Consider the following 25419-nt stretch of genomic DNA (forward strand, 5'->3'; position numbering starts at 1 on the left):
AACCCAAAACCAGAAATATAATATACTGAAGCTTACTTAATCATTAGATGTCCTATCTGCAATCATTTTCTTAATTTAGGCTTTTTACCTATTTTCACTTGATGATCTGGCCAGTAATACATCACCTGTATTACAGTGCCCCCTTCTTGATGAATGAGCATGGGTGGCACCTTTGGACAGCAGCATTGTCAGTCTGAGGGAAATGTAATAGCAGATTTAAATACACTAACAAATCAAAGCCAAACTCCAAACTAATACTTTACAAATAGTTACAGCAAACTGTTTGTTTCCTTTTAAGATAAAGGCTCATCCATGTTTGCCTCATCCATGTAACTGATATATCTGCAAGAGAGCTTGTTCTTTTGAAAAATAACAGACTTACTGGCCAGATCAGCAGTTGAAATTAGAAGAAAGAAAGCATAAAAAAGAAAAATATTGCAGTCATCACACCTGAGAACTGGTAATCTGCAATATAATGTTTGTTTTTGGGTTTAAAGCTCCTTTAAGTAACTTAGGCTGTTCCTTGACCCAGTCAAATGCTGCTCTCCTACCATCATGTGCATTTCAACCTCTGATTATTCTACTGCAGAGCAGCTACTGAAAGTCTCATGTTTAGGCTATCTGTAAATTATTTAGTGTAGCTTTTTGGCATAATTTTTCCGCATACAATGTTGAACTAAAGACTAACACAGTTTGGACTCTCAAGGGATGCAGCTTTTCATAGGAAGTATGCTTGAATTAGCTGTCAGCAAGAAAGAGCAATTTTTGGCATATATAAGGTATATGCATCTCCAGGACATGTACAGAATGTCTGTAGCGTAATCATTATTAGAAGAATTGCACAGTCTCTTTCAAGCTGATCCATATGAATATCTCACAAATCAAGCCAAAAGCCTGTATTGCTGCTAATTACTGTGTGCAGAAAATGTATGCAGGTCTCTTTTATCTACTTGTACTTACTATTCCCTTTTAATTGCTGTCATACAATCCACATTCTATGATTTCATTTACAATAATTAACTATATTGCTGTCGCCATTTTGGTGGCATATGAAATCCAATAATGGAATCATGAAATATAGAAATAATGTGTTATAATAGCATTATAAGGTTCAGTTTGCAGTAGTATGGCAGGTAAGCAAATGATTATCGACATCTGTGGACTATTTTGTTGGCCAGAAATGGCCATGTTTAACTATAGACTTGAAGTGTGATCATTTCTAATATTAATATCCTTGTTGTTTAAAAAGAAGTACGGGAATCAGTTTTTTTGTAGAATCATACTTACCTAGCTGGATGCAGCATTGGTCCAATGCTGCACCTGTTTCCCCTGTCAGCTCTTACACTGAGAACTGAATGATCAAATACCACCAATTGCTCGGTTCTCACAGCTCCATGAGCAGAGAGTTGTTGACTGTCAGTCGCTGTGAGGCTGAGCCAGGTGCCTGTCCAAGCCATATGGTCGTGGTCTTTCCGGAGCCTGGAGCGGCTATGTGACACCAGCAGACAGTGGACTTCAGCCCGCTGTCTGCTGAAAACAGGTCACAGGAGTGCAGAACGAACTGTACTCCTGTGATCCCCAGGAGAAGTACAGCCAAATGACCTTTGGCTGTACTTCTCCTTTAAGTGTATCTAAAAGGAAAAATAGAAAAATCATGTTATTTCCCTTGTTTTGATTTTTCTGGGGGGTTTTTTTGGTACACTTAAAGAGGTTGTAAACCTCTCTGTGGAAGTTGTACCTATAGGTAAGCCTACAATAAGACTTACCTATAGGTACTATAAATTTCTTCTAAACGTGTGCCGTTTAGGAGATACTTGTTGTGTTTTGCACCGATGATGTTGTCAGCACATGTGCTGTGAAGAAACGGCCCCCCTGTGCCAGTTCTCAATGTGAGTGCCGTGACTGGCGGCTCCCACATGCATTCGTTTCAGTGACATCATGCGGCTCCGGCCAGTCACAAAGCCGATTTCCGTGGCCCCGGAAGGAGGGGGGGCATGAATGCAGCCTGCAATGGGGACGGCGCGGCTTCATTTGCAGGTAGGTGTCACATAATGTGCTAGTATGCGATGCATACTAGCACATTATGCTTTTACTTTGCAGGGGCAAAGGAAGGAAGTAAAACCCATCAGGGTTCACTTGCTCTTTAAAGGATAAGTACAGCCAAAGCTCATTTGGCTGTACTTCTCCTTTAAGTGTATATAAAATAAAAAACAGAAAAATCAGCACAAGGGAAATAACTTACAGTCAGTAGGATTTAACCCTTGTGTTGATTCCTCTTCTTTTAGTAGAAAATCCCCCTCAGTCCATGCCAGCTTCTATAAATAAAATATGCTCTATGAATGGAGGACAGACGGATGATCAATAGGTCCTCCCTCTCCATTCATAGATCATGTTTATCAATGATACAGATAGCTACACTGAACTACTCTGAAAACATCCAGCTCCCTTCTTTGGTTCCTCCTTGTGTCAATAGCTCTGCCTATCAAATTCGTCATGAGTGGATTGCTCTAAGTTAGAAATGTGATGACTACTAATATTATCACCAATATAATTTGCAGTCTAGTCATAAAACAATATGTAGAATAGTATTAATTTAGCTTCTGTTTAAAGTGGTTGTAAACCCATTACAACCACTTTAACCTACAGGTAAGCCTAGATTAAGGCTTACCTGTAGGTACATAAAATATCTCCCAAACCTAAAAGGTTTAGAACATATTTGCAGAAATAGCGGCACCGATGTCTACGGCGCATGCGCCGTAGACATCGGGCGCAGGCGCACTGAGCGTGCCATTTCTAGTGGCGATCATGCCGTTAGTGGCGGCACCAGCGCGCATGTGCGGGAGTGACGTCATCCCGGCTCCGGCGCTACCCGGAAGTCACTCCGGGATAGATGGTGGCGTCGGAGGAGGCGAACGAGAGCTGATGCGGGGGCTTCGATCTCAGGTAAGTAATTCATAATGAGCTAGTATGCTATGCATACTAGCACATTATGCCTTTGTCTTGCAGGGTGTATTTTTTTTTACAAAACAGTATTATCATGTTATGTAAACTAAGCTACTAAGTAAACAAAAATTCCTTATCCAGTATCCAGTAAAATCCAGTGTTTAGTACAAGAAGCCACGTCCAGATTCTATTTCTTACTACAACTGGGTCATAGCAGATATGTTGGTTTTGTTCTAGTCTCTGTTTAATTGAACTAGGCTTGCCATGCCACATGCAAAATTGTGTTGCTTGCACTATGGTCAGTGTGATGGGGTTTAACTTGGGGACTAATCCTGCAGTCTGTAAAATGTGTTTTTGTTGGGCCTTGTGGCTGCCAGTTCAGCCAGGCTATGTGGTAGCATTATTTATACAATGGGTTTGAAGTGTGTGACTGATAGCATATCCTGTGTGGTGGGGTTTGTTGTTTTGGCCTGCATTATTAAATAACTTCAGACCCACAAAATATTGGGTTGATTGATTGATTCATTTATTTGAATATGGTTCTGATAATATCCTAGGACTACCCTATACAGATGAATTGACCCCACTATTTTCCAGTGCAAACATTTTCATAACACTGTTGTTCCCCCTGAGCTACGTGGTGCCACCAACACTACTCAACTCCTACCCCCTTCTCTTTCCTTTGATATAAACAGGAACAATCAGAATGTTCTTTTAGAGCCAATTGTCCCATTTGACCACAAACACCTTTAGATAAGATCATGATAAATGTTCTGGCATTATATAACATTGATTATTCATCAACTGGCCTTTGTCACACTTTCGACTTATCTAGGGAGTCTTGCACAGAAAAAAGACTATGTTACCAGAGAGATAAATACAGCGCATCTTTCATCACTGATCTATAGGTTGAAAGTTCCAGTGCAAGAATTTTTCAGGCATGTCAATATATGCTTCCACCACTGTGCACTAGAGGTTGGGCCTCTCTCAGCTTATAAAGAGATTGTTAACATGTAGGCCTTGTTTGCTCTTGTGTTTTGGGGGCAGTAGAAGCAACTGAGACAAATTTTTACCACTCTTATGCTGAAAAGTCAGTGGTGGTGGTGGTGGTGGTGGTCGTGGTGGTGGTGGTGGGGGGGGGTTACATATGCTAAGGCCAGGATGCTTTGCAAACATTATCCCCACTGTCACGTTCAACTGGCAGTACCACCTGTTGAATGTGACCCACTCAAATGTATGGGGGCCCCTGCAACTGCCCCCAACCTCATGCAATGCACATGGCTGCAGCTTGCTAGTATGGGGTAGAAACATGGACCACTCTTCAGGGAGCTTAAGGAAGGAAAGACATAGGTGCAAGTGTACATCACGTGGCTTAAAGAAACAGCCAAAGGGTGAAAGCATTTTGTCTGTGGTTGACAGCTAGACATTGCCAGTGCAAACTCTGATCTTTCAGGTTAAAAAAAAAAAATGTCTGTTGCCAATGCTATAAAACTATGGGCAACTGATCCAATCAATTAGAATAGGAAATAAATGAGAAAAAAAATACATAAATAAATCTATTCTATTTCTTTAAATAGATAATGAAATTAAAAAAAATGGATTGTGTGCTTTGTTTTGGTATTTTCTTTCATTTTTATGATAATTTGCAGGAGGGTATCATTGTAAACAGCTATAAATTGTGATCAGTAGATTGATATGACAGTATTGTACTGTATGCAGAAGAAAAATTTGTGTCTTTATCTAGCTGTAACAAATACATTTTCTTGTCTTTAAGCCTGTTGTCCATTGCACTTTTTTCTTTCCAAAGCAAGGCAGGTTCCCTGTGGTGATGGAGTGGAAAGAGTTTGTGCATGAAATGCAGTATTTGTTGTTGTTGTAATGATACAGTCCCGTATTCCCAGAGCTGCTGTATTATTGAGTGTGCTGATGAAATATTGATGTAATTGGTGGATTGGAGTCTCTTGATTTCCAAGTCTGGTTTGTACAAACAGGAGTATGTATTCAAAGGATTTAGCTATGCAGACAATGGCAAGTGGTATTTATGTTCATTTTAAAAACTATATAATTTTCTTTCTCTGTATTGTATGAAGATGAATCTGTGCCCATCTTTCCTCTGCAGCTGTTGTTAGACTGACAGTCATTAATGCTAAAGTGGCTGGTGAGCAGTGGAAAATATAGTTTTAGTAAATTGACAGCTAAGGAGTCAGGCATGCTATTTCTTCATTTTCTTTCTGAACCACTGCATGTTACAGGCAAACATTGTTTCAGAATATTGCAGGAGCTTTATTAAAGCATGCATATTTTTACAGCTGAAATGCTTATGTGGCAGCAGCTATGTGGCCACTTGTCAGTGTTCCAAACCACTTTCCTTTAACTATTGATTTGTTGTTAAAGCATAGCCCAAGAGTCTGTAAGAGGTTAACATTTTCATATGTCCTTTACAGATCTAAATAAAGTGTACCTTTAGGCAAAGCATTTTTCTTTTGTTAGATATGAGGGGAAAGGTTATATCCTCTGTCAATTTTTTGCTGTCTATTTTTGCACTTTATTTGTACTGGTGATTATTGGTACACAGAAAGCAACAAAAAAAAAGAAAAGAAAACTGACAGGGATTTTAACACTTCTCTACTCTATCCAAAAAATAGATTAAAAAAAAGTTTTGGCTGTAGATATTTTTATTTGCCTTTGGCCTGTATGTGCAAATTAACCACTTCAGCATCCGCGATGTACCCTTACATCATCAGGTTAAAGGAGTTATACTGGGATGATTTTTCGTCTGATGCTCTGAAAGCAATCCTAGTGGCTAATTAGCAGCTGGGTTGCTTTTACAGGTGGCAGAAGGGTCTAAAGCCCGCTGTCGGCTAATGTCACTCAGCCGATCCAGGCTCAGGAAAGATCCAGTCTTTACAGTCAGGATCCACCCAGATGCCTGGACCGGCAGCTGACTTAGCCTCTCAGCGAGCTGCCGAGAGCCTCCGCCAGCCGCTCCCACCCCCTCCACAGCCCAGTGCTTCAGTGAGTACTGGAGGTGCAGAGCAGAGAGCCAGTGACTGACAGTCATCGGCTCTCTGCAGGCTGAAGACCGAGAGCTGAGTGATCAGCGGTGTTTAAACGCTCAGTTCTTGGTCTTAGAAGTGGCAGGGGACAGTTGCAGCTGGGGTTGGTGCTCCAGCCATCTAGGTAAGTATATTTTTTAAAAGCCATACTTCTCTTTTAGGCCCCTTTAACATGGTCACCTCTGCTTGCCGGACTCCGCTTGCTCAAAAGTGGATCGCTTCGCTGATCCCCGCTGAGCAGGCGGATGACAGGTCCGTCTCTGCTCACTGTATAGAACGGAGATGGACCCAGCCCCACTCTCCCCTATGGGGAAATTGGGTGAAAACAGACTGCCTGTCTGTTTTCACCCTATCCCATCCAATCCACCAGACAGATGGAAAATAGGACCGCCATCCATCTGGATTTGATGGACAGGATCGGATCAGATAGCGGCGGATGTCAGCGGACAAATCCCTGCTGACATCAGTTGCTCCATAGGGGTGAATGGAGAGTCCAATCAGGTCCACCTGAAAAAACGAACAGGCGGACCTGATCAGACAGCTCATGTAAAAAGGGCCTTTATCACTCATTTTTGTTCACACACTAATATGTGCGTTAACGTGCAGTACCACAATGCACTGTGTATATGTATGGTGGTGCTTTGACATACATTTTGAATGGCATCCCTACGCAGAATAAACAAATGAACTCATCTGTCAGTGCACCATAACACATGTAATAATCATGGATTACCTTGCAGTACAGTGGAAAAAAGTGAGTCGGGTGCATTTTTGGCCTGTAGACATGTGTTAAATGATGAGCAGGGCACATCCCCATGATAAAAAACACATGTCAGCAAGCACATGAATTGTGTCAGTTGGTTCTAAATGTATATTTTTAGTGTTTTAATCAAGGTATGACTGTCTCTAGAACCAAGTGCTTTGAAATCTTCCTTCTGTCTTCCAAGAAAATGTTTCTGCCTCTGGAAACAAAGGCAAAACATTTTCAATTCAATTACTTTTGTTCATTATAAACTCTTTAGGAGATTTTTCCCTTTATATACTATCACAAATTCAATATACTGTAAGTACCTTAGTCCCGATTAAGAAAGATTGTCCTTGTCTAATACATACATCAATAAAGACTGCTGAAAAATCTCTGAATATCAAAACAGCAGCTGTCAAGTGTTGACAACCCAGCATGTCATACTTGTCAATGCCAAGCATCCCACATTGTATTAGAGAAAAAAAGGCATATTGTGGAAAACAAGCCAGTGGCCTTGGCTATCATACAAATACAGACTAGAATGTAGAAGGATGCAGATATAATTTAACAATATATTTTCTTTATATGTGCATATGAATTTACTTGCTAACACAATTATTTCACTTTAGAAATAACTGTATATTTTATTCTTTGAAGAAGCCTTTATTAATTGAGTTTTTATATTGGATGTTATTTTGTGGAAGCTGACTATTTTTTTTTAAATGTTATATTTGAAAATAAAATTGCAGCATTTCAATACCTTTTCATTATAAATCAATAAGCATGTGGTAATTAAAATGATTGTCTGAGTGACAGGCATGTAACCAAGTTGTCATTTTCTCTTCACAGTTGGCAGATCCTTTCCGACCTATGTTGAGGGTAAGTGTTTTTTTGGCATATGAAACATGGATAAATTCATGGATTTTATTGGATAAACAAATTTCTGATTATGACCATAGTGCAGGCATTTCTAGTGTAAATCTTAAATATGGGACACGTGTCCAGTTTTACATGAAAAAATGTCACAAATTCATCACAAATCTGCCATGACAAAAGTCACTTTGACTTTAATTAGCTTTTTCATATAACCAACCTTATGGTTCTCACCATTGCTTTGATTACCTGAACAGGAGATAAGTGGGCTTGTTTAAATCACTTTGTAAAGAGCAGTAGTGTGTATAGCATTACATCCATTTGCCGTAACCAGGTAATGCATCATTCAAGGGAAAAGGAATAGGAAACATTCAATAACACCAAGAAATCAGAAGTATTAGCTGCATAATGGAAACGAAAGCCCTGGTGCCCAACGCTTCCCTTCGGCAGTTACTATGTGACTCTCTGAGCCCTAGATGACATTAGTCTGTGTTTCTGTGTTTACCCAGGTACTTGCTCAGGCCAGTGAAGGAAAACTATTTTAGACGTACAGTACATCCATTAGTTAAATAGTTTGAGTTATGTTTTTTTTTTTCCTCTGATTTTTATAATGGATCTTGATGAGAGAAATATCAAATGGGGCACACATAATTTTAAGTGGTCTCTAGAGAGCACAAACATGGCAGCATTGGTTTGTAAAGTGGCTGTAATAACTGTGATAGCCTTTTGATAATGTCAGGGACCGCACTTGAAGCCGCCTGTTTCACAATGTTAACCAATACTGATCTAAAAATTTAGTGAGCATAGACAGAATGGGTCATTTTTAGATATATTACATCATATCTGAAAAATTACTTATAAATGGCCATCTTTATGGTGGCCAGGCTATTGAAAATTGATCTGCGTTTACAGTACAACTCTTTACACAATAGTTTTATGTATATAGTATATAGTCACCTTCTTTCTTGAGGTAAACAAGCAAAGTTATTCTCATTCTCATCATCCTCATATTTAGCTATAACACACTTGTAGTACACATAAAAAAATATATATAAGCCTCTATGCATTGCAAAATACTAAAAAAAAAAAAAAATATTAAATGTAAATGCTAAAAACATAAAGTGGCAACTAAAAGCAAATCTTTTTTTTTTTGTTTTGGATAGAGTGGAGAGAGATTACAACACCTTTCAGTTTTTATTGCTGTCTGTGTCTCATTAGGGAGATTTACCCTGTCTATTTTTCCTGTTTACTGTTATCATTAGAAATGAAAGTAAAGAAAATCTTAAATTTTGGGTTGACATCAGAAGAGTAATAGAGGGGAAATCTTCTGGTGGGGACGCTAGTTTTGGTGACCCCGGTGACATGCCTTAATTCCCTAACTTTGGAAAGATTTGTTCTTACTTCCTGTTTTGACGATGGGACAGGAAGTGAAGGGAAATCCCCCCTAAAGACCGACATAACTATAACCCCTCCTTACTCTATCCAAAATGAAAAAAAAAGTTTGCCTTTAGTTACACTTTAATGACTGTCTTCACGGTCTGCTACAGACAGACTTGTGGTATTTTAGTAAATCAAATTTTCAAAATATAATAACTGTATTTCTTTTTTATCTGCCAGAAACCTGGAAAATGGTGTGCCATGCATGTGCATATTGCCTGGCAGATATACCATCATCAACAAAAGGTAAAAGTAAGTATCAGCCTGCCTTTTTTTTTTTTTTTTTGATTCATATATATACTATTTTTAGTACACTATTTCCAGATATTTTTTTTTTTATTATTTATTTGGACTTTACACGGCTCTTAGGAACATGGCAGACCTAAACCAATAACGACAACTGGATTATAAGAACAAACACTAAAACAATTGTCCCTTCTTAAAAGCGAACTCCATCTTTCAGACCATGTTTCATGGTACAACCATGTTTAGATTGTAACAGGAAATATGGTCACTATGCACAGGTCTTTCATACTTCAGTGAGCAATCCCAGGAAAAAATGAAAACAGTGGGTGGCAAACTACTGCAGACGTTTTAATTCCTCAATATTAATGTTTGATGGAAAGCTAAAAGAAAGTTTCCAAATTTGTCAAGTGTATAATCAGCCATCAAGTTATAAATTTCAGTGTTTTTTTTTGTTTGCCCTTGCAATTTTACCCTTTTACAGCATTGTTATGGTATTAGTGTAGGCATTAGAAATGTAGTTAACTGAATTATTATACTAGTATCAGATATTTCTTTAGTTGATTTTACCTATGGTAAAAATCTGATTACACTTTTCATTAAAAATATAAACAGAGTATCTCCCCGAGTATGCCATGCCTTTCATGTACAATTTCATGTTTGTGAGATAGTAGACTATAAATAATGCTTGCTGGTACTTTATAGCTCCCAGAGGCATTGTAGAAACATTAATTAACTTCCTTTCTGTTCATTTAATACATAATGGAATTTGAAAGCACATTTTCTCATCTTACGAAGGTGATCTGCTGTGTATTACTATACTGCAACTACAAATTAATCTTTTCTATGTCTCATGTTAGTGCAAAGCATGCATTGGGCCTGATTTACTGAAAGAAAATGCATAGGAAATAAAGCCTAGTACACACTGCAAGTTTTTTTTTTCGTCAACCCAGCAGGCTGGACAAAAAAAAGAACTGACAGCTCAGGTCACAGCCACTGTACTAACAATCCAATGTTAGTACAGCGATCTTCCCTGCGGTTTTATTGTGTTCTGATAGGGACCCTACACCATTGGCTGAGAGCTCTGATCGGGAGCCAGTCAGCAGAACTTTTTTGGTCATGCCCCTTTGACAGTAGCTGACCAAGCGGCTGGCATCTGTCGGACCAGCTGCAGTATACACGGGTCGAACGTCGGCTGGTTTCTATTGAACAGGCTGATGCTGCCCGACATTCGGCCCATGTGTATGGGGCTTTAGGGCGGAGAAGTCATTATGAAGATAATTGGCATGCTTGTGTTGCCAGTCTGCAGGAACATGTGGATGTTTGTGCACACAGTGTACACAACCTCTCAAAGCTCTACTCTGGGCTGCAGATCCCACACACCCCTGCATCCTTTTAGCTAATTGCTAGCTTAACCACTTGACCACTGGGCACTTAAACCCCCTTAATAACCAGACCAATTTTCAGCTTTTGGTGCTCTCACATTTTGAATGACAATTACTCAGTCATGCAACACTGTATCTATATGAATTTTTTGTCCTTTTTTTCACACAAATAGAGCTTTCTTTTGGTGGTATTTAATCACCGCTGGGTTCTTTATTTTTTGCGCTATAAAAGAAAAAAGACCGAAAAATCTGTAAAAAAATAAAATTTTCTTCGTTTCTGTTATAAAATTTTGAAAATTAGTAATTTTTCTTCATATATTTTGGCCAAAATTTATACCGCTACATATCTTTGGTAAAAATAACCCAAATTAGTGTATATTATTTGGTCTTTGTGAAAGTTATAGCGTCCACAAGCTATGGTACCAATATCTGAAAATTGATCACACCTGAAGTACTGACGGCCTATCTCATTTCTTGAGACCCTAACATGCCAGAAAAGTACAAATACCCCCCAAATGACCCCTTTTTGGAAAGAAGACATTTCAAGGTATTTAGAAAGATGCATGATGAGTTTTTTGAAGTTGTCATTTTTTCCCACAATTCTTTGCAAAATCAAGTTTTTTTTTTTTCTTTTTTTTTTTTTCACAAAATTGTCATATTAGCAGGTTATTTCTCACACACAGCATATGCATACCACAAATTACACCCCAAAACACATTCTGCTATTACTCCCGAGTACGGCGATACCACATGTTTGAGTCTTTTACACAGCGTGGCCACATACAGAGGCCCAACATGCAGGGGAGCACCTTCAGGCGTTCTGGAGCACCCAGGCCAATTCTGACATTTCTCTCCTACATGTAAAAATCATCATTTATTTGCTAGAAAATTACATAGAACCCCAAAACATTATATATGTTTTTTTAGCAAAGACCCTAGAGAATACAATAGCGGTCATTGCAATTTTTTATCTCGCACGATATTTGCGCAGCAATTTTTGGAACGCATTTTTTTTGGAAAAAAAACAGTTTTTTGCTTTAAAAAAAAAACAAAACAGTAAGGTTAGCCCAATGTTTTTGCATAATATGAAAGATGAAGTTACGCCGAGTTAATAGATACCTAACATGTCACCTTTCGAAATTGCACACGCTTGTGGAATGGCGCCAAACTTCACCACTTAAAAATCCCCATAGGCGACGCTTTAAAATTTTTTACTGGTTACAAATTTTGAGTTACAGAGGAGGTCTAGGGCCAAACTTATTGCTCTCGCTCTACCGATCGCAGCGATACCTCACATGTGTGGTTTGAACACCGTTTTCATATGTGGGCGGGACTTACATATGCGTTCGCTTCTGCATGCGAGCACACGGACAGGGGCGCTTTAAAAAATTTTTATTTTTTTTTATTGTTCATTTTACTTTATTTATTTTAGTTTGACACTTTTTTCCAAAAAAAAAAATGTTTTGATCACTTTTATTCCTATTACAAGGAATGTAAACATCCCTTGTAATAGGAATATGGCATGACAGGTCCTCTTTACAGTGAGATATGGGGTCAATAAGACCCCACATCTCACCTCTAGGCTGTTCCTGAAATAAAAAAAAAAAAAAAAAAAAAAAAGATCCTGGCTTCGATCGTAGCGGTGAGTCGGTAGAAGCACCGGAGGGCGGCGGGAGGGGGCGTCCCCTCTCGCCTCCCGTAAGAACGATCAAGCAGTGTAACAGCTGCTACGATCATTCTTACGGTGTAGGGAATCGCCGGCTGAAAAAGATGATATCTGAATGATGCCTGTAGCTGCACCCATCATTCAGATATCCCCGCACAAAGTCAAGGACGTCGTATGACGGAAGGCGGGAAGTGGTTAAAACGCTTTTTTTTTTTTTTAACACAAAGTTGTCCATTTATACAATATTTCTAACACATAACATGTACATACCAAAAATTACACCCCAAAATAGATTCTCCTACTCCTACTGAGTATGGCAATACCACATGTGTGAGACTTCCACAGCCTGGCCACATACAGAGGCTGGGTACGGCTGAGCATGGCTGGGTATTGCAGAGTATCGCCGAGTATGACTGGGTATGGCAGAGTATGGCTGGGTATCACCGAGTATTGCAGAGTATGGCTGGGTATTGCAGAGTATGGCTGGGTATGGCAGAGTATTGCGGGTTATGGCAGAGTATTGCAGATTTTTGTGGGGTATTGCAGAGCATGGCTGGGTATGGCAGAGTATGGCTGGGTATCACTGAGTATTGCAGAGTATGGCTGGGTATTGCGGGATATTTCAGGGTATTTCAGGGTATTGCAGGGTATGGCAGAGTATTGCGGGGTATTCCAGGGTATGGCAGAGTATTGCGGGGTATTGCAGGGTATGGCAGAGTATTGCGGGGTATGGCAGAGTATCGCGGGGTATGGCAGAGTATTGCAGGGTATGGCAGAGTATTTCGGGGTATTGCAGGGTATGGCAGAGTATTTCGGGGTATTGCAGGGTATGGCAGAGTATTGTGGGGTATTCCAGGGTATGGCAGAGTATTGTGGGGTATTCCAGGGTATGGCAGAGTATTGCGGGGTATGGCAGAGTATTGCGGGGTATTCCAGGGTATGGCAGAGTATTGCGGGGTATGGCAGAGTATTTTGGGGTATTGCAGGGTATGGCAGAGTATTGCGAGGTATTGCAGGGTATGGCAGAGTATTGCGGGGTATTGCAGGGTATGGCAGAGTATTGCGGGGTATTGCAGGGTATGGCAGAGTATTGCGGGGTATTGCAGGGTATGGCAGAGTATTGCAGGGTATGGCAGAGTATTGCGGGGTATTGCAGAGGGAATTGCAGAGTATTGCACAGCATTGCAGGGCATGTAAAGTAGTAGGGATGGCTGAGCATGGATGGATGGATGGCTGGATGTCTCTGTGCAGCGCTGTGGGCACTACAGATGCAGCCCACAACGCTGCAGCCATCCATCCATCCGCCTCTTCGGTCACTGTGTACCGATCGGTACACAGGAGGAGAGGAGAGGGGGAGGAGAGGAACCGGCGTCATCAGATGACGCCGGTTTGTTTACATGTGATCGCTCCGTCATTTGACGGAGCGATCACATGGTAAACGGCCGCGATCAGCGGCCATTTACCGGTATCTGTGATGCGCCGGGTCCTGTGGACCCGGCGATCACGGATGCTCTCGAGTGCGCGCCCTAGGGGGCGCGCGAGAGCAGAATTCTGGGAGGACGTCCCTGGACGTCCTCCCAGAGTTAAACAACCGCCCTGTAGCCGTCATTTGGCTATGGGCCGGTTGTTAAGTGGTTAAGAAAAACCCTACCTAAATGCCCCATTAACTCTACTAGATCTGTGGTCATGTGACGTTCAAGTCCTTCTTTTCTTCTCTGCATTGGAGCATTGTTCTTCAAGTGTCTACATCACTGCCTGCGTGACATGGACACTTCTTTTTGGCTTTCCACCCACGGTATCCTCTCATGATTCAGAAGAGAGTCTGGCGTCAATTATATTAGCACGAGGGGGCTTTTCAGGACTGGCCTCTATGGGCATATCTGCAATGGTGGATTACTGGTCCCCTGTTCCTAGAAATGGCGCCGACAAGGGACCTGAATGACTGACTTAGGTGAGTAAAACTTTGTTTCAACAGAAAATTAAAAAAACAGGAGAAATGAGGGGGTGGCAGGCCATTTAATGTTTGCGTAGATATGGGCTTTAAGTTATCTGCTAAATTGTACACCGATGTTCAATGCATAGTGCGGAGTAGTTCTTTGCAGTGTGCATTGAAACAATGCTTTTTTGTGCCTCATATGCAGATAAGGTGCACAAAGTAATTTATGTGTTTACATTCTGTATTAAAAACTCAAACAAACTATACAGTGACAAGCACTGGGATTGTTCACCGAAGTATGAAAGGCCTATGCACACAAGAAAGGAGTGTGTTCCCCATTATGCTGTGCTCTCTAAGCAAATACGCAAGTACTGGTATATACCATTACAACATGCATTTGCAAGTGCCAGCATAAGAAATCTCTTTCTGTGGCTAAAGTGGTCATGCAAAAAAGCTAATCCACTGCAATATGAAAATGAACATTATGTGCCAACAGATAAACATTTATTTACTAAGTGATGTAAAGTATATTTCAAAATTTATAGAAGCAAGCACTGATTTTATCAGCTGGTTAGACCATAACCACTAGTTAAGGCTGTCTTAACTGGATAGAGACAGAAATATTGGAGCTGCCAGTGCTGATTTAGATTTTAAAAGTGCAGCCTCCACAGCTGCCATCCCAGTCATGCCTATCTACATGAACTGGAACTGGAACAAGCATGCAGGATGAGAGTTGGGATTTTACTGGCAGCATGCTTGTTCCTGGCCAAAAAACAATAGTACATCTATCATGAGAATAACAACACCAGAACCATCATCTTTAAAACCTAGTCAGCAGTGGTAATATGTGTATTTCTGTCCTGACAGAGTCACATAAATATTGTATAAAGACCTCAGTGGAAGTTACTTTAAACTGAAAACTAATTTAGATGGTACTTTTATCAAATATTAATTCCTGCACACTTCAGTATGAAACATTGACACTGATTACTGTATGTGCAGAAATACATACTTCCTCCAAATGTAAGCACTTAGAAATGCACAGCCATTACGAGCTGATTTAATGAACATGGATCATTTTCTTTAAATACATAAAGTTGGGATTCCATGGATTGCTGCTTGGCCTCTTTGCCCCAGAATACTATTTATTTACGTTTAATTATCCAGAGCTGGAATGTACATTTCTGTTTAATTTAAGCAAGGAAAATTTTCCCTCAGAGACAGCAGTAACCAAATGAGAAAAACTATTAAAATAACAGCTAATTCACACAGGAGTTCATAAATAGACTCCAATGATCGCTTTTGTGTTTTCCCTAAAGCAAAAGCGTAAAGCCAGCTATCCTGAATCTGTACCATAAACATAGTATCTATCTATCTATCTATCTATCTATCTATCTATCTATCTATCTATCTATCTATCTATCTATCTATCTATCTATCTATCTATCTATCATCTATCTATCTATCTATCTATCTATCTATCTATCTATCTATCTATCTATTTACCTTATGCAGTTTACAAGACTTAACTAAAAAAAAGTCATGAGTGTAAGTTCACCATTTCAACATAATAACACTTTGAGACTGTCCTAGGCAAATTAAAAACACATAGAAATGTGACTCCCATAATGTTTGCTAGCCCCACCTAATAGAAAATAATAAAACTGACCAGTAGAACCCTCAAAAATCTAAACTACCTTAGTGATACTTCAGGCAAGCCTAATAAAGCTCATTCACCTTTCAGAAGACTATTTTCTGCCTATATCTACAAGCAAGATACACTGTCCTCCCGTGCCCCAAATGTGCCAAGTGAAAGACTTCTATCTCTTATTGTACATCAATCAGCACATATTAGCAATGCAGGAGCTTGCTGTTGTTCTCTTAAGTCCTAGTGCTGCTATGTTATGCCAAATGTACATGATTGAAAATTCCTAGTTTAAAATTAACATACTCGCTTGCTTTGCAATATTAAGATATAGTACGTTACATAAATAAATTCTGTCATTTCATCATAGAATATTATTTTTGTATTACTGGTTCTGCACAGGGTAAACTTTTGTGTGGATATGTGTTTACTATTTTGCCTTCAAGTCATGTTTCAGAAATGTATTCTGTCTTACTCTGTCTGTCACTTCTGATAATATCAGATTTAAAAAAGTGTTATTTTCAATTATAGCACACACAAAGATCGTTTTTGCAATTTCAAGGTGTGAATGTGCCATTTTGTATGGTCTTTGAAGTCTTCTTATTTTTATCCACCCACCGGGGAAATCTCAATTCCTGACATGCTTTCTATTTTAGAAACAGATGCAGACAGATCCGCACAAGCTGGATTTTGGCCTAAAGCCTGAGTTTTTGAGCAGGCCACCAGGTCCAAGCCTCTTTGGAGCTATTCATCATCACCATCCACACCCCCATGAGTTGGCACGCCCTTCAACACTGTTCTCCGTTGCTGGTGGGTATAAATCTAATTGCATATACAGTTATTGAGCTTATAGTCTTTTGAAAAAGGGCCATAGAGAGCTAGCCTAAACTATTATACTATCTCTGAATAAAGGGAGTTTAATTAGCATTTCTAGATTATGTATACTATTGTTCATTAAAACCTATATGGTTAACATATGCTTGGAAAAAGTTATCCTAAAATATATTTCAGTGTTTTCTAATATAATTTTAACACTGGACATAAACTATAGTGATATATATATATATATATATATATATATATATATATATATATATACATACACACACACAGTATCTCACATTTTTTAAAATATAATTACACTTTGCTACAATGTAAAGTAGTGAGTGTACAGCTTGTATAACAGTGTAAATTTGCTGTCCCCTTAAAGTAACTCAACACACAGCCATTAATGTCTAAACCACTGGCAACAAAAGTGAGTACGCCCCTAAGTGAAAATGTCCAAATTGGGCCCAATTAGCCTCCCCAGTGTCATATGACTCGTTAGTGTTACAATGTCTCAGGTGTGAATGGGGAGCCGGTGTGTTAAAATTGGTGTTATCACTCTCACTCTCTCATACCGGTCACTGGAGGTTCAACATGGCACCTCATGGCAATGAACTTTCTGAGGATCTGAAAAATATAACTGTTGCTCTACATAAAGATGGCCTAGGCCAGTGATGGTGAACCTTGGCACCCCAGATGTTTTGGAACAACATATCCCATGATGCTCAACTACACTGCAGAGTGCATGAGCATCATAGCAAATGTAGTTCCAGAACATCTGGGGTGCCAAGGTTCACCATCACTGGCCTAGGCTATAAGATGATTGCCAAGACCCTGAAACTGAGCTGCAGCAAGGGGGCCATGACCATACAGTGGTTTAAGAGGACAGGTTCCACTCAGAACAGGCCTCGCCGTGGTCAACCAAAGAAGTTGAGTGCACGTGCTCTAAGTCATATCCAGAGGTTGTGTTTGGGAAATAGACATATGAGTGCTGCCAGCATTGCTGCAAAGGTTGAAGGGGCGGGGGGGGGGGGGGTCAGCCTGTCAGTGCTCAGACCATACGCTGCACACTGCATCAAATTGTCTGCATGGCTGTCATCCCAGAAGGAAGCCTCCTCTAAAGATGCACAAGAAAGCCATCAGTTTGCTGAAGACAAGCAGAATAAAGACATGGATTACTAGAACTATGTCCTGTGATCAAATGAGACCAAGATAAACGTATTTGGTTCAGATGGTGTCAAGCATATATGGCGGCAACCAGGTGAGGAGTATAAAGACAAGTGTGTCTTGTCTACAGTCAAGCATGGTGGTCATAGTCTGGGGCTGCATAAGTACTGCCAGCACTGGGGAGCTACAGTTCATTGAGGGAACCATGAATGCCAACATGTACTGTGACATACTGAATCAGAGCATCCCCTTTCTTCGGAGACTGGGCCGCAGGGCAGTATTCCAACGTAATAACGACCCCAAAAACACATCCAAGATGACCACTGCCTTGCTAAAGAAGCTGAGGGTAAAGGTGATGGACTGGCCAAGCATGTCTCCAGACCTAAACTCTATTGAGCATCTGTGGGGCATCCACAAACGGAAGGTGGAGGAGCGCAAGGTCACTAACATCCACCAGCTCAGTGATGTCATCATGGAGGAGTGGAAGAGGACTCCAGTGGCAACCTGTGAAGCTCTGGTGAAGTCCATGCCCAAGAGGGTTAAGGCAGTGCTGGAAAATAATGGTGGCCACACAAAATATTGACACTTTAGGCCCAATTTGGACATTTGCACTTAGGGGTGTACACACTTTTGTTGCCAGTGGTTTAGACATTAATGGCTGAGTTATTTTGAGGGGACAGCAAATTTACACTGTTATACAAGATGTACACTCACTACTTTACATTGTAGCAAAGTGTCATTTCTTCAGTGTTATATATATATACATTACTGTGCCAAAATTTTAGGCAGGTGTGAAAAAATGCTATAAATTAAGACTGCTTTCAGAAAAAGTGTTATTTATTTAATTTTTATCAATTAGCAAAATAGAAAGTAAATGAACAGAATCAGATCAAATCAATATTTGGTGTGAACACTATGTGCCTTCAAAACAACATAAATTCTTCTAGGTAAACTTGCCTTGCACACAGTTTTTGAAGGCTTTAGGTAGGTTGTTCCAAACATCTTAGAACTAACCACTGATCTTCTGTGGATGTAAGGCTGCCTCACATCCTTCTGTCTCTTCATGTAATCCCAGACAGAATCAATGATGTTGAGATCAGGGCTCTGTGGAGGCCAAACTATCGCTTCCAGGACCCCTTATTCTTCTTTGCGCTGATAATAGTTCCTAATGACATTGGCTGTATGTTTGGGGTGGTTGTCCTGCTGCAGAATAAATTTGGGGCCAATCACATGCCTCCCTGATGGTATGTCACGATGGATAAGTATTTGCTTGTATTTTACAGCATTGAGGAAACCATTGATCCTGACCAAATTTCCAACTTTATTTGCAGAAATGCAGCCCCAAACTTGCAAGGAACCTCCACCATACTTCACTGTTGCCTGCAGACACCCATTATTGTACCACTCTCCAGCCCTTCGGCGAACAAACTGCTTCCTGTTACGGCCAAAAATTTTGAAATTTTGACTCATCAGTCCAGAGCACCTGCAGCCATTTTTCTGCACCCCAGTTCCTATGTTTTTGTGCATAGTTGAGTTGCTTAGCCTTGTTTACACTACGGAGGTATGGCTTTTTGGCCACAATTCTTCCATGAAGACCCCTTCTGGCCAGACTTCTCCGAAGAAGTTCCACTGGTTTCCACCAGTTCTATGCTGATGGCACTGCTGGACATCTTCCAATGTTAAAGGGAAGTAATCATAATGTGTCTTTCATCTGCTGCATCAAGTTTCCTTGGCTGACCACTGTGACTACAGTCCTCAGTGTTGCCCATTTCTTTGTGTTTCTTCAAAAGAGCTTGAACAACACATCTTGAAACCCCAGTCCATTTTGAAATATTTCCCTGGGGGAGGCATTGCTGATGCATTATAACGGCCTTGTCTCTTTTTGGTGTGCTCAGTCTTGCCATGGTATATGACCTGTGTCTTCCACAACCTCCGCTTAGTAGCAGAGTTTGGCTGTTCCTCGCCCAATTTTAAGTCTCCCCTCAAATCTTTTTCTTTTTCAGTTAATAACTGTGTTTTAACCTACATATGAAATTGATGATCATTATCACCTGCTTGGTATATTTAGTTAATCATACACCCGGCTCTAATTCTACAAAATCCCTGACTCTGTGCAAGTGTACAAAGTGTGCAAGTGTAAGAATTGATGCTGGTTTGAAGCCAAATGATAGTCATACCAAATATTGATAAAAAATATATATATATATGCATTCTTATCTTACAGCATATATATATATATATATATATATATATATATATATATATATATATATATATATATATGCACATACATATATATATATATATATATATATATATATATATATATATATATGTACATTCAAGTTATTGGGCCACATGTATCATAGAGAAGCGAACTGTCCTGCCTATTAAACCCTCTACTTTTGATTGGCTGGGGCCTCTCCTTTCAGATCCCCCGCCTACCAGCTCTTGGGTTGCCAAAACTTGGAACTACTTTCCCTTCTTCACTTCAACTTGAATTGCTATTAAATTAATTTTAGTGAATTTTTAAGTGAAAATTTAATTTTAAATGAATTGCTATTCTGTGGACTTCCAACAGCCTACTGCACCTGCTACTTTCAATCTGCTATAAAACTATTGGCTTTCCAAAGGGAGGCTATGTTTCAAAGACAATTTCCCAAGCACTCAGATTTGATTGTTGGTACTGTTACAATAGATGACTAGCAAGGTTTCCCACCAGGAAGACCCCACCAACAAGCATCAGTTTGCAAAGGACATTTATTAGCTTCCTTGTGCCTGCATTCATTTTCTAAACAATCCAACCATTCTACACTGTTTTTCCAGCTAAGCTGGTTGATTGGTGTGTAGGTCATCTCATATTAACGCATAGCCATGATTAGTACCACTGATGTACTGAACATCTATGGAGCGTTATTCACAAAGTTATTTGATGCTTTTGTATTTGGCTACTTTTAGCCACAAAGTATATGAGCCTTTGTCTGTTGTATTCATTTGTTTTACTCTAATTAAAATTATGGGCAACTTAATGAAATATATTTTTAAATCTAGTTGGAGGATGGTGACTAATGTGTAGATAACTATTCACAGATTGTAAAAAAAGCCAAATATTTTTATTTTCTTACTGTATTAAAGCAGCGTTCCAGCCTGGGGAGAAAAAAATACTAATAATGTAGCTGCTGACTTTAAAAAAAAAGGACACTTGCTAAGAATCTGTCAAGGGTTCCCACGATGTTGGCACTCCAAGCCGATCCATGCATCAACTTCTGATGCAGGTGCTGGCATTGCAAGTAAGGGAAACAGCAATGAAGCCTTCAGGCTTCACAGCCGGTTTCTTACTGCACGTGCGCAAGTCGCACGGCTCTTTCTGAATGGTCCCGTCGTTTTCTGGGACACACACAGGTCCCAGAAGGCAGCGGGGGAAGGAGGAGGGCTGGATGCAACCATGTGATGTACCTTGCCGCGGCGACATAGGACGGATATCCCAAAGAAAAAATGCAAAAAATATACCAAATAGAAATGAATAAAAAAATATCCAAAAGCGAGGGGAGGTGAGGTGGTCAATTGTTTGAGACCGAGTTGTCTTTTTGCCTGGAACTCCGCTTTCATTAGGAAGAATCAAATACCCTTCTGGTGATGGTTTAAATCAAGAACTATTTTTGTAATTTTATTATAATTTAATAAATTGTGATATGGAAACCTATATGAATCTTTCCCTTATTTATATTAATTATTTTGCTTTTAGGTGGAGCACACCCAGCTGGCGCACCTTTTGGTCCTCCACCTCACCACAGTAATTTTCTTAACCACTCTGCTCATCTTGGTAAATGAAACAACATATGTTGCATTAATTAAATTTATTGAAAAAGCATCATTTACTCAGCAGCATGTATTTGTTTTTATAATCTTGCCTATCCAAATTCTGTAAACAAAAAGAAGTGAATGGTTTGAAAAAAAAAGTGGTGGAAAATAATATGAGTGAAGGACAGCTGTGTTTAAAATATCTGTTCTGAGGTATTACATTTGTAAGAGTGTCCATTATTACGATTGGGTTGGTTTTGAATAATTGTCTTTGTTACACATAGCAAGCTATTAGATTATAGTTTGACTGCAGTGCATGCAGTAAGCTCACAAATCACCATTTGTCTAGCTCTTATTGATAATATATGTATAAAATAGGTAATATTAAATTGCATAATAGCAAATAAATGAACAAAACGCACAGTCCTTGAAATTCATTCAAGGTACAAATAGCTTCCATACAGTTCCCAGTTTCATACACTAAGTACTGCAAATCAGTGGGCATTTAATATGTGTATTTAATAAATGCATGCCAATTCACTTCAATCCAACCCTGTGCCAGACTTCTCACAGGTACACTCGCCAGCTTTGGAGGGCATTGGCTATACAAGCTATGTACACACTGTTTAAATTGTTATCACATACCTGGTAGCAGAGCCTGAGATGATGAGGAAGGCCTCTCTTACACCTCTATCTCGGGGTCCCTGGTAGTGTGAACAGAAGGTGCAGGAGTGCAGAGTGGCACGAGTGCTTCTAATTCTTACTAGTAGCAGAGTGGGTATCTATGCCAGAGAGTCATCAGTAGTCTTCAGTGAAGCAGGAGGGCTGGTAGACAGCTGGTGGGTGGCAGACTGAAGCCTGAAGCGGGCTGGTACTGGAGACAGCAGGCAGGTAAGGCATAAACCTGTAGCAGACTGCAGAACAGCAGGCACAGCAGAATGTAAGGCGAGTACTGGAACCCTCAGTAACATTAGCAGAGTCAGGCAGGCCGGGTCATATGCTACAGGACGGATCAGGTATAGAGGAGCAGGCAAGAGCGTGGTCTGGGTACAAGCAGGGTAAAGAGAACAGAAGCAAATGAAGCAGGCAGAAGTGGTGGTCGAGAACAAGCCAGGGTTGGTGCAGGCGGAGTTCAGAAAGTAGTCAGATAAACCACGTCAGCAACTGGAATCAGGATGCAGAATCACAGGGTCACAGGATACAGGGAAGGCTTAAGACAAAGCAGCACTGATCCTGAGCACTGATACAGTTTAAATAGCCCATTTGGCGCCAGCATCTGTCACAAGTACACATTAACACGCCGATGTGCACGGGTATGGGCACGTGCACGCATGCGTATAAGTATAATGCCGCATACACACGACCGGACTTTAAGGCATACTTTGCCCGGCGGACCGGAGTCCGAAGGACAGTTCGATCGTGTGTGGGCTCCAGCTGACTTTTTTCCACAAAAGTTCGACGGACCTAGAAATGAAACATGTTTCAAATCTTTCCGATGGACTCGAGTCCGGTCGAAAAGTCCGTTCGTCTGTATGCTAGTCCGACGGACAAAAACCGACGCTAGGGCAGCTATTGGCTACTGGCTATGAACTTCCTTGTTTTAGTCCAATCGTACGTCATTCGTACGTCTGAATCTGTCGGACTTTGGTTGATCGTGTGTGGGCAAGTCCGTTCATTCAGAAAGTCCGTCGGAAAGTCAGTCGAAAAGTCCGCCGGACAAAGTCTGCCGTAAAGTCCGCTCGTGTGTATGCGGCATTAGCCAAATTCCTATGTCCACGAAAGGAACTATGAATTAGCCTGTGAAGAGGCACAGAAGTCCATCCAGAGGGATCATGGTGTCTATTGGCATGCCCATCTTGACAACTGTGCTGTCTGAGCATCACCCAATGTGCATTTTAATGTTATTTTTAAATATAAAAGGGTTTAAGGATTTTAAACTATTACTTAACTAAAGGCATTTTTTTATTAGTTTTGTTTAGATTGGAGAGTGATTAGAACACCTGTCAGTTTTTATTGCTGTCTGTGTGTGTTAGAGAGATTTACCCTCTCTATTTTTCCTGTTTATCGTTATCATTGAAAGTAAAAGTAAAAGAAAACTCCAAATTTTGGGTTGACACCAGAACAGTAATAGACAGGAAATCTTCCAATGGGAACACTAATTCTGGTGACACTGTTAACACCCCAGGATTGCCTCACTTTGGAGCGATTTCCTCTCACTTCCTGTTTTGGCTATGGAACAAGAAGTGAAGGGAAATGTCTTGGGACACGGATGGCAAAAAAAACAACCTGACAGGGGTCATAATCTTCCCTTATGCTATCCAAAATGAAAAAAAAAAGTTTTTACACTTTCTAAGTTTTTCTTTGACTTCTTATGTTTGACTGTGGGTATGGCGGAATGAGGCGAAGTGTATAAACAGAGTGTTCGTAAAGGTAAACTACGAAATTAATATAACAAATGCTTATTGGTTTCTTCATAGAGATCAGAGGTAATTTTTTGCTGGTAAATTTTCTGCCCCAGAGGTAGATTCCTGGAAGATTGAATGGAATTGGCATGCAATTATTTATATATGTAACACAACTGATTTGGAGCACTTGGAGCTATGAAAACCTTTAGGATACACATTTGAAGTGGGTTACATTCATAACTGTTTTAACAGTATTTTTATCTTGCAAGAATGCTTTGTTTGTATATATGCTATTTTTGTTTGCGCTTATGCAATTATGCATAAGCTTTAACAATGATAGTGGCGTAGATATGTATATGTTTACTATAATTATAGCCATAATAAAAGAAAAAAAGCAGATGTTTTCCATAAATTAGTCTTATCATTTATATATCTTTTGTTTTCATAGAACCATTTAATCGTCCATCAACATTCGCTGGTCTTGCCTCTGTAGGAGGAAATGCCTTTGGGGGACTTGGCAATCCCTCAGTCAGTGAGTAAATATTTCTAAGTTAAAACAAAAGTAATATAAATTAGGAATAATGCTATTGCAACAATAGGTGGAAAACATCTGTAACATGTATATGACTCTTCAGCTTTGAGTAACAGTAGAATGGGATATGTTATTGTAATGAGTAAACACTTTTCTATAATACTGTTTATTTTGTGAAAGCTTGGGATAAGTTTTAAGGCCCCATACATACTGGGCATTTATGCCCAGTACTTGAGGTTCTGGCATTTAGCTGCGGGTGGGGGGCACAGGTTTGCCATATGGGCCTGCTGCAGGCAGCCTTTCAAACTCTATGAGAGACCAACAGCTGCTGTGGCTGGACAGGGCTGAATGGTGAACCGAGAAGTATGTACAGTATGTTCAGGGCAGTATGCAAAGGTAAAAGAGAGGTGCCGTCTCAGTGTAAACAGTGTAATTTAATAGTACATAGGAATTAAAACACTCACATGGAGGTAATGTAGGATCAGCATAGGCAGGGATGAGGAGGAAGAGGTCCTGCAGCGGCGTGTCTTCTGTCGCGCTGGTCCCGGTGGCTGAACATCTCGTCTGCCCTGTGCGAGATGTCCACTGGCTCTTTCCTTGATGGTAGGAAGCAGGGAGGAGGGCTGGAGTGCTCGTGGAACGCAGCGGCGTCTGACATCACCGGAGATGGTGCAACGCATTTCTGAAGCTTGCGCACTGTAGATGGAAAGAACAGACGCGCTCTTTTTTCATGCATCTACAGTGCGCATGGTCAGAAACG

General features: G+C 40.2%; 1 protein-coding gene across 5 annotated transcripts in view; it reads left to right on the forward strand.

Annotated features, from left to right (window-relative positions):
- Positions 1-25419, forward strand: part of AUTS2 (activator of transcription and developmental regulator AUTS2) — a 2093484-nt gene that overhangs the window by 2057817 nt on the left and 10248 nt on the right. For 3 of the 5 annotated variants that reach the window (XM_073615087.1, XM_073615086.1, XM_073615090.1), the window contains 5 exons: positions 7594-7623; positions 9235-9306; positions 16586-16739; positions 21667-21744; positions 24576-24659. In XM_073615087.1, coding sequence (XP_073471188.1) covers positions 7594-7623; positions 9235-9306; positions 16586-16739; positions 21667-21744; positions 24576-24659 — 418 coding nt within the window. The remainder of the gene's footprint in view (positions 1-7593; positions 7624-9234; positions 9307-16585; positions 16740-21666; positions 21745-24575; positions 24660-25419) is intronic. The other 2 variants (XM_073615089.1, XM_073615088.1) reach the window with 2 other exon arrangements.

The sequence above is a fragment of the Aquarana catesbeiana genome, linkage group LG02, assembly GCF_042186555.1.
Source record: "Aquarana catesbeiana isolate 2022-GZ linkage group LG02, ASM4218655v1, whole genome shotgun sequence".
NCBI lineage: Eukaryota > Metazoa > Chordata > Amphibia > Anura > Ranidae > Aquarana > Aquarana catesbeiana.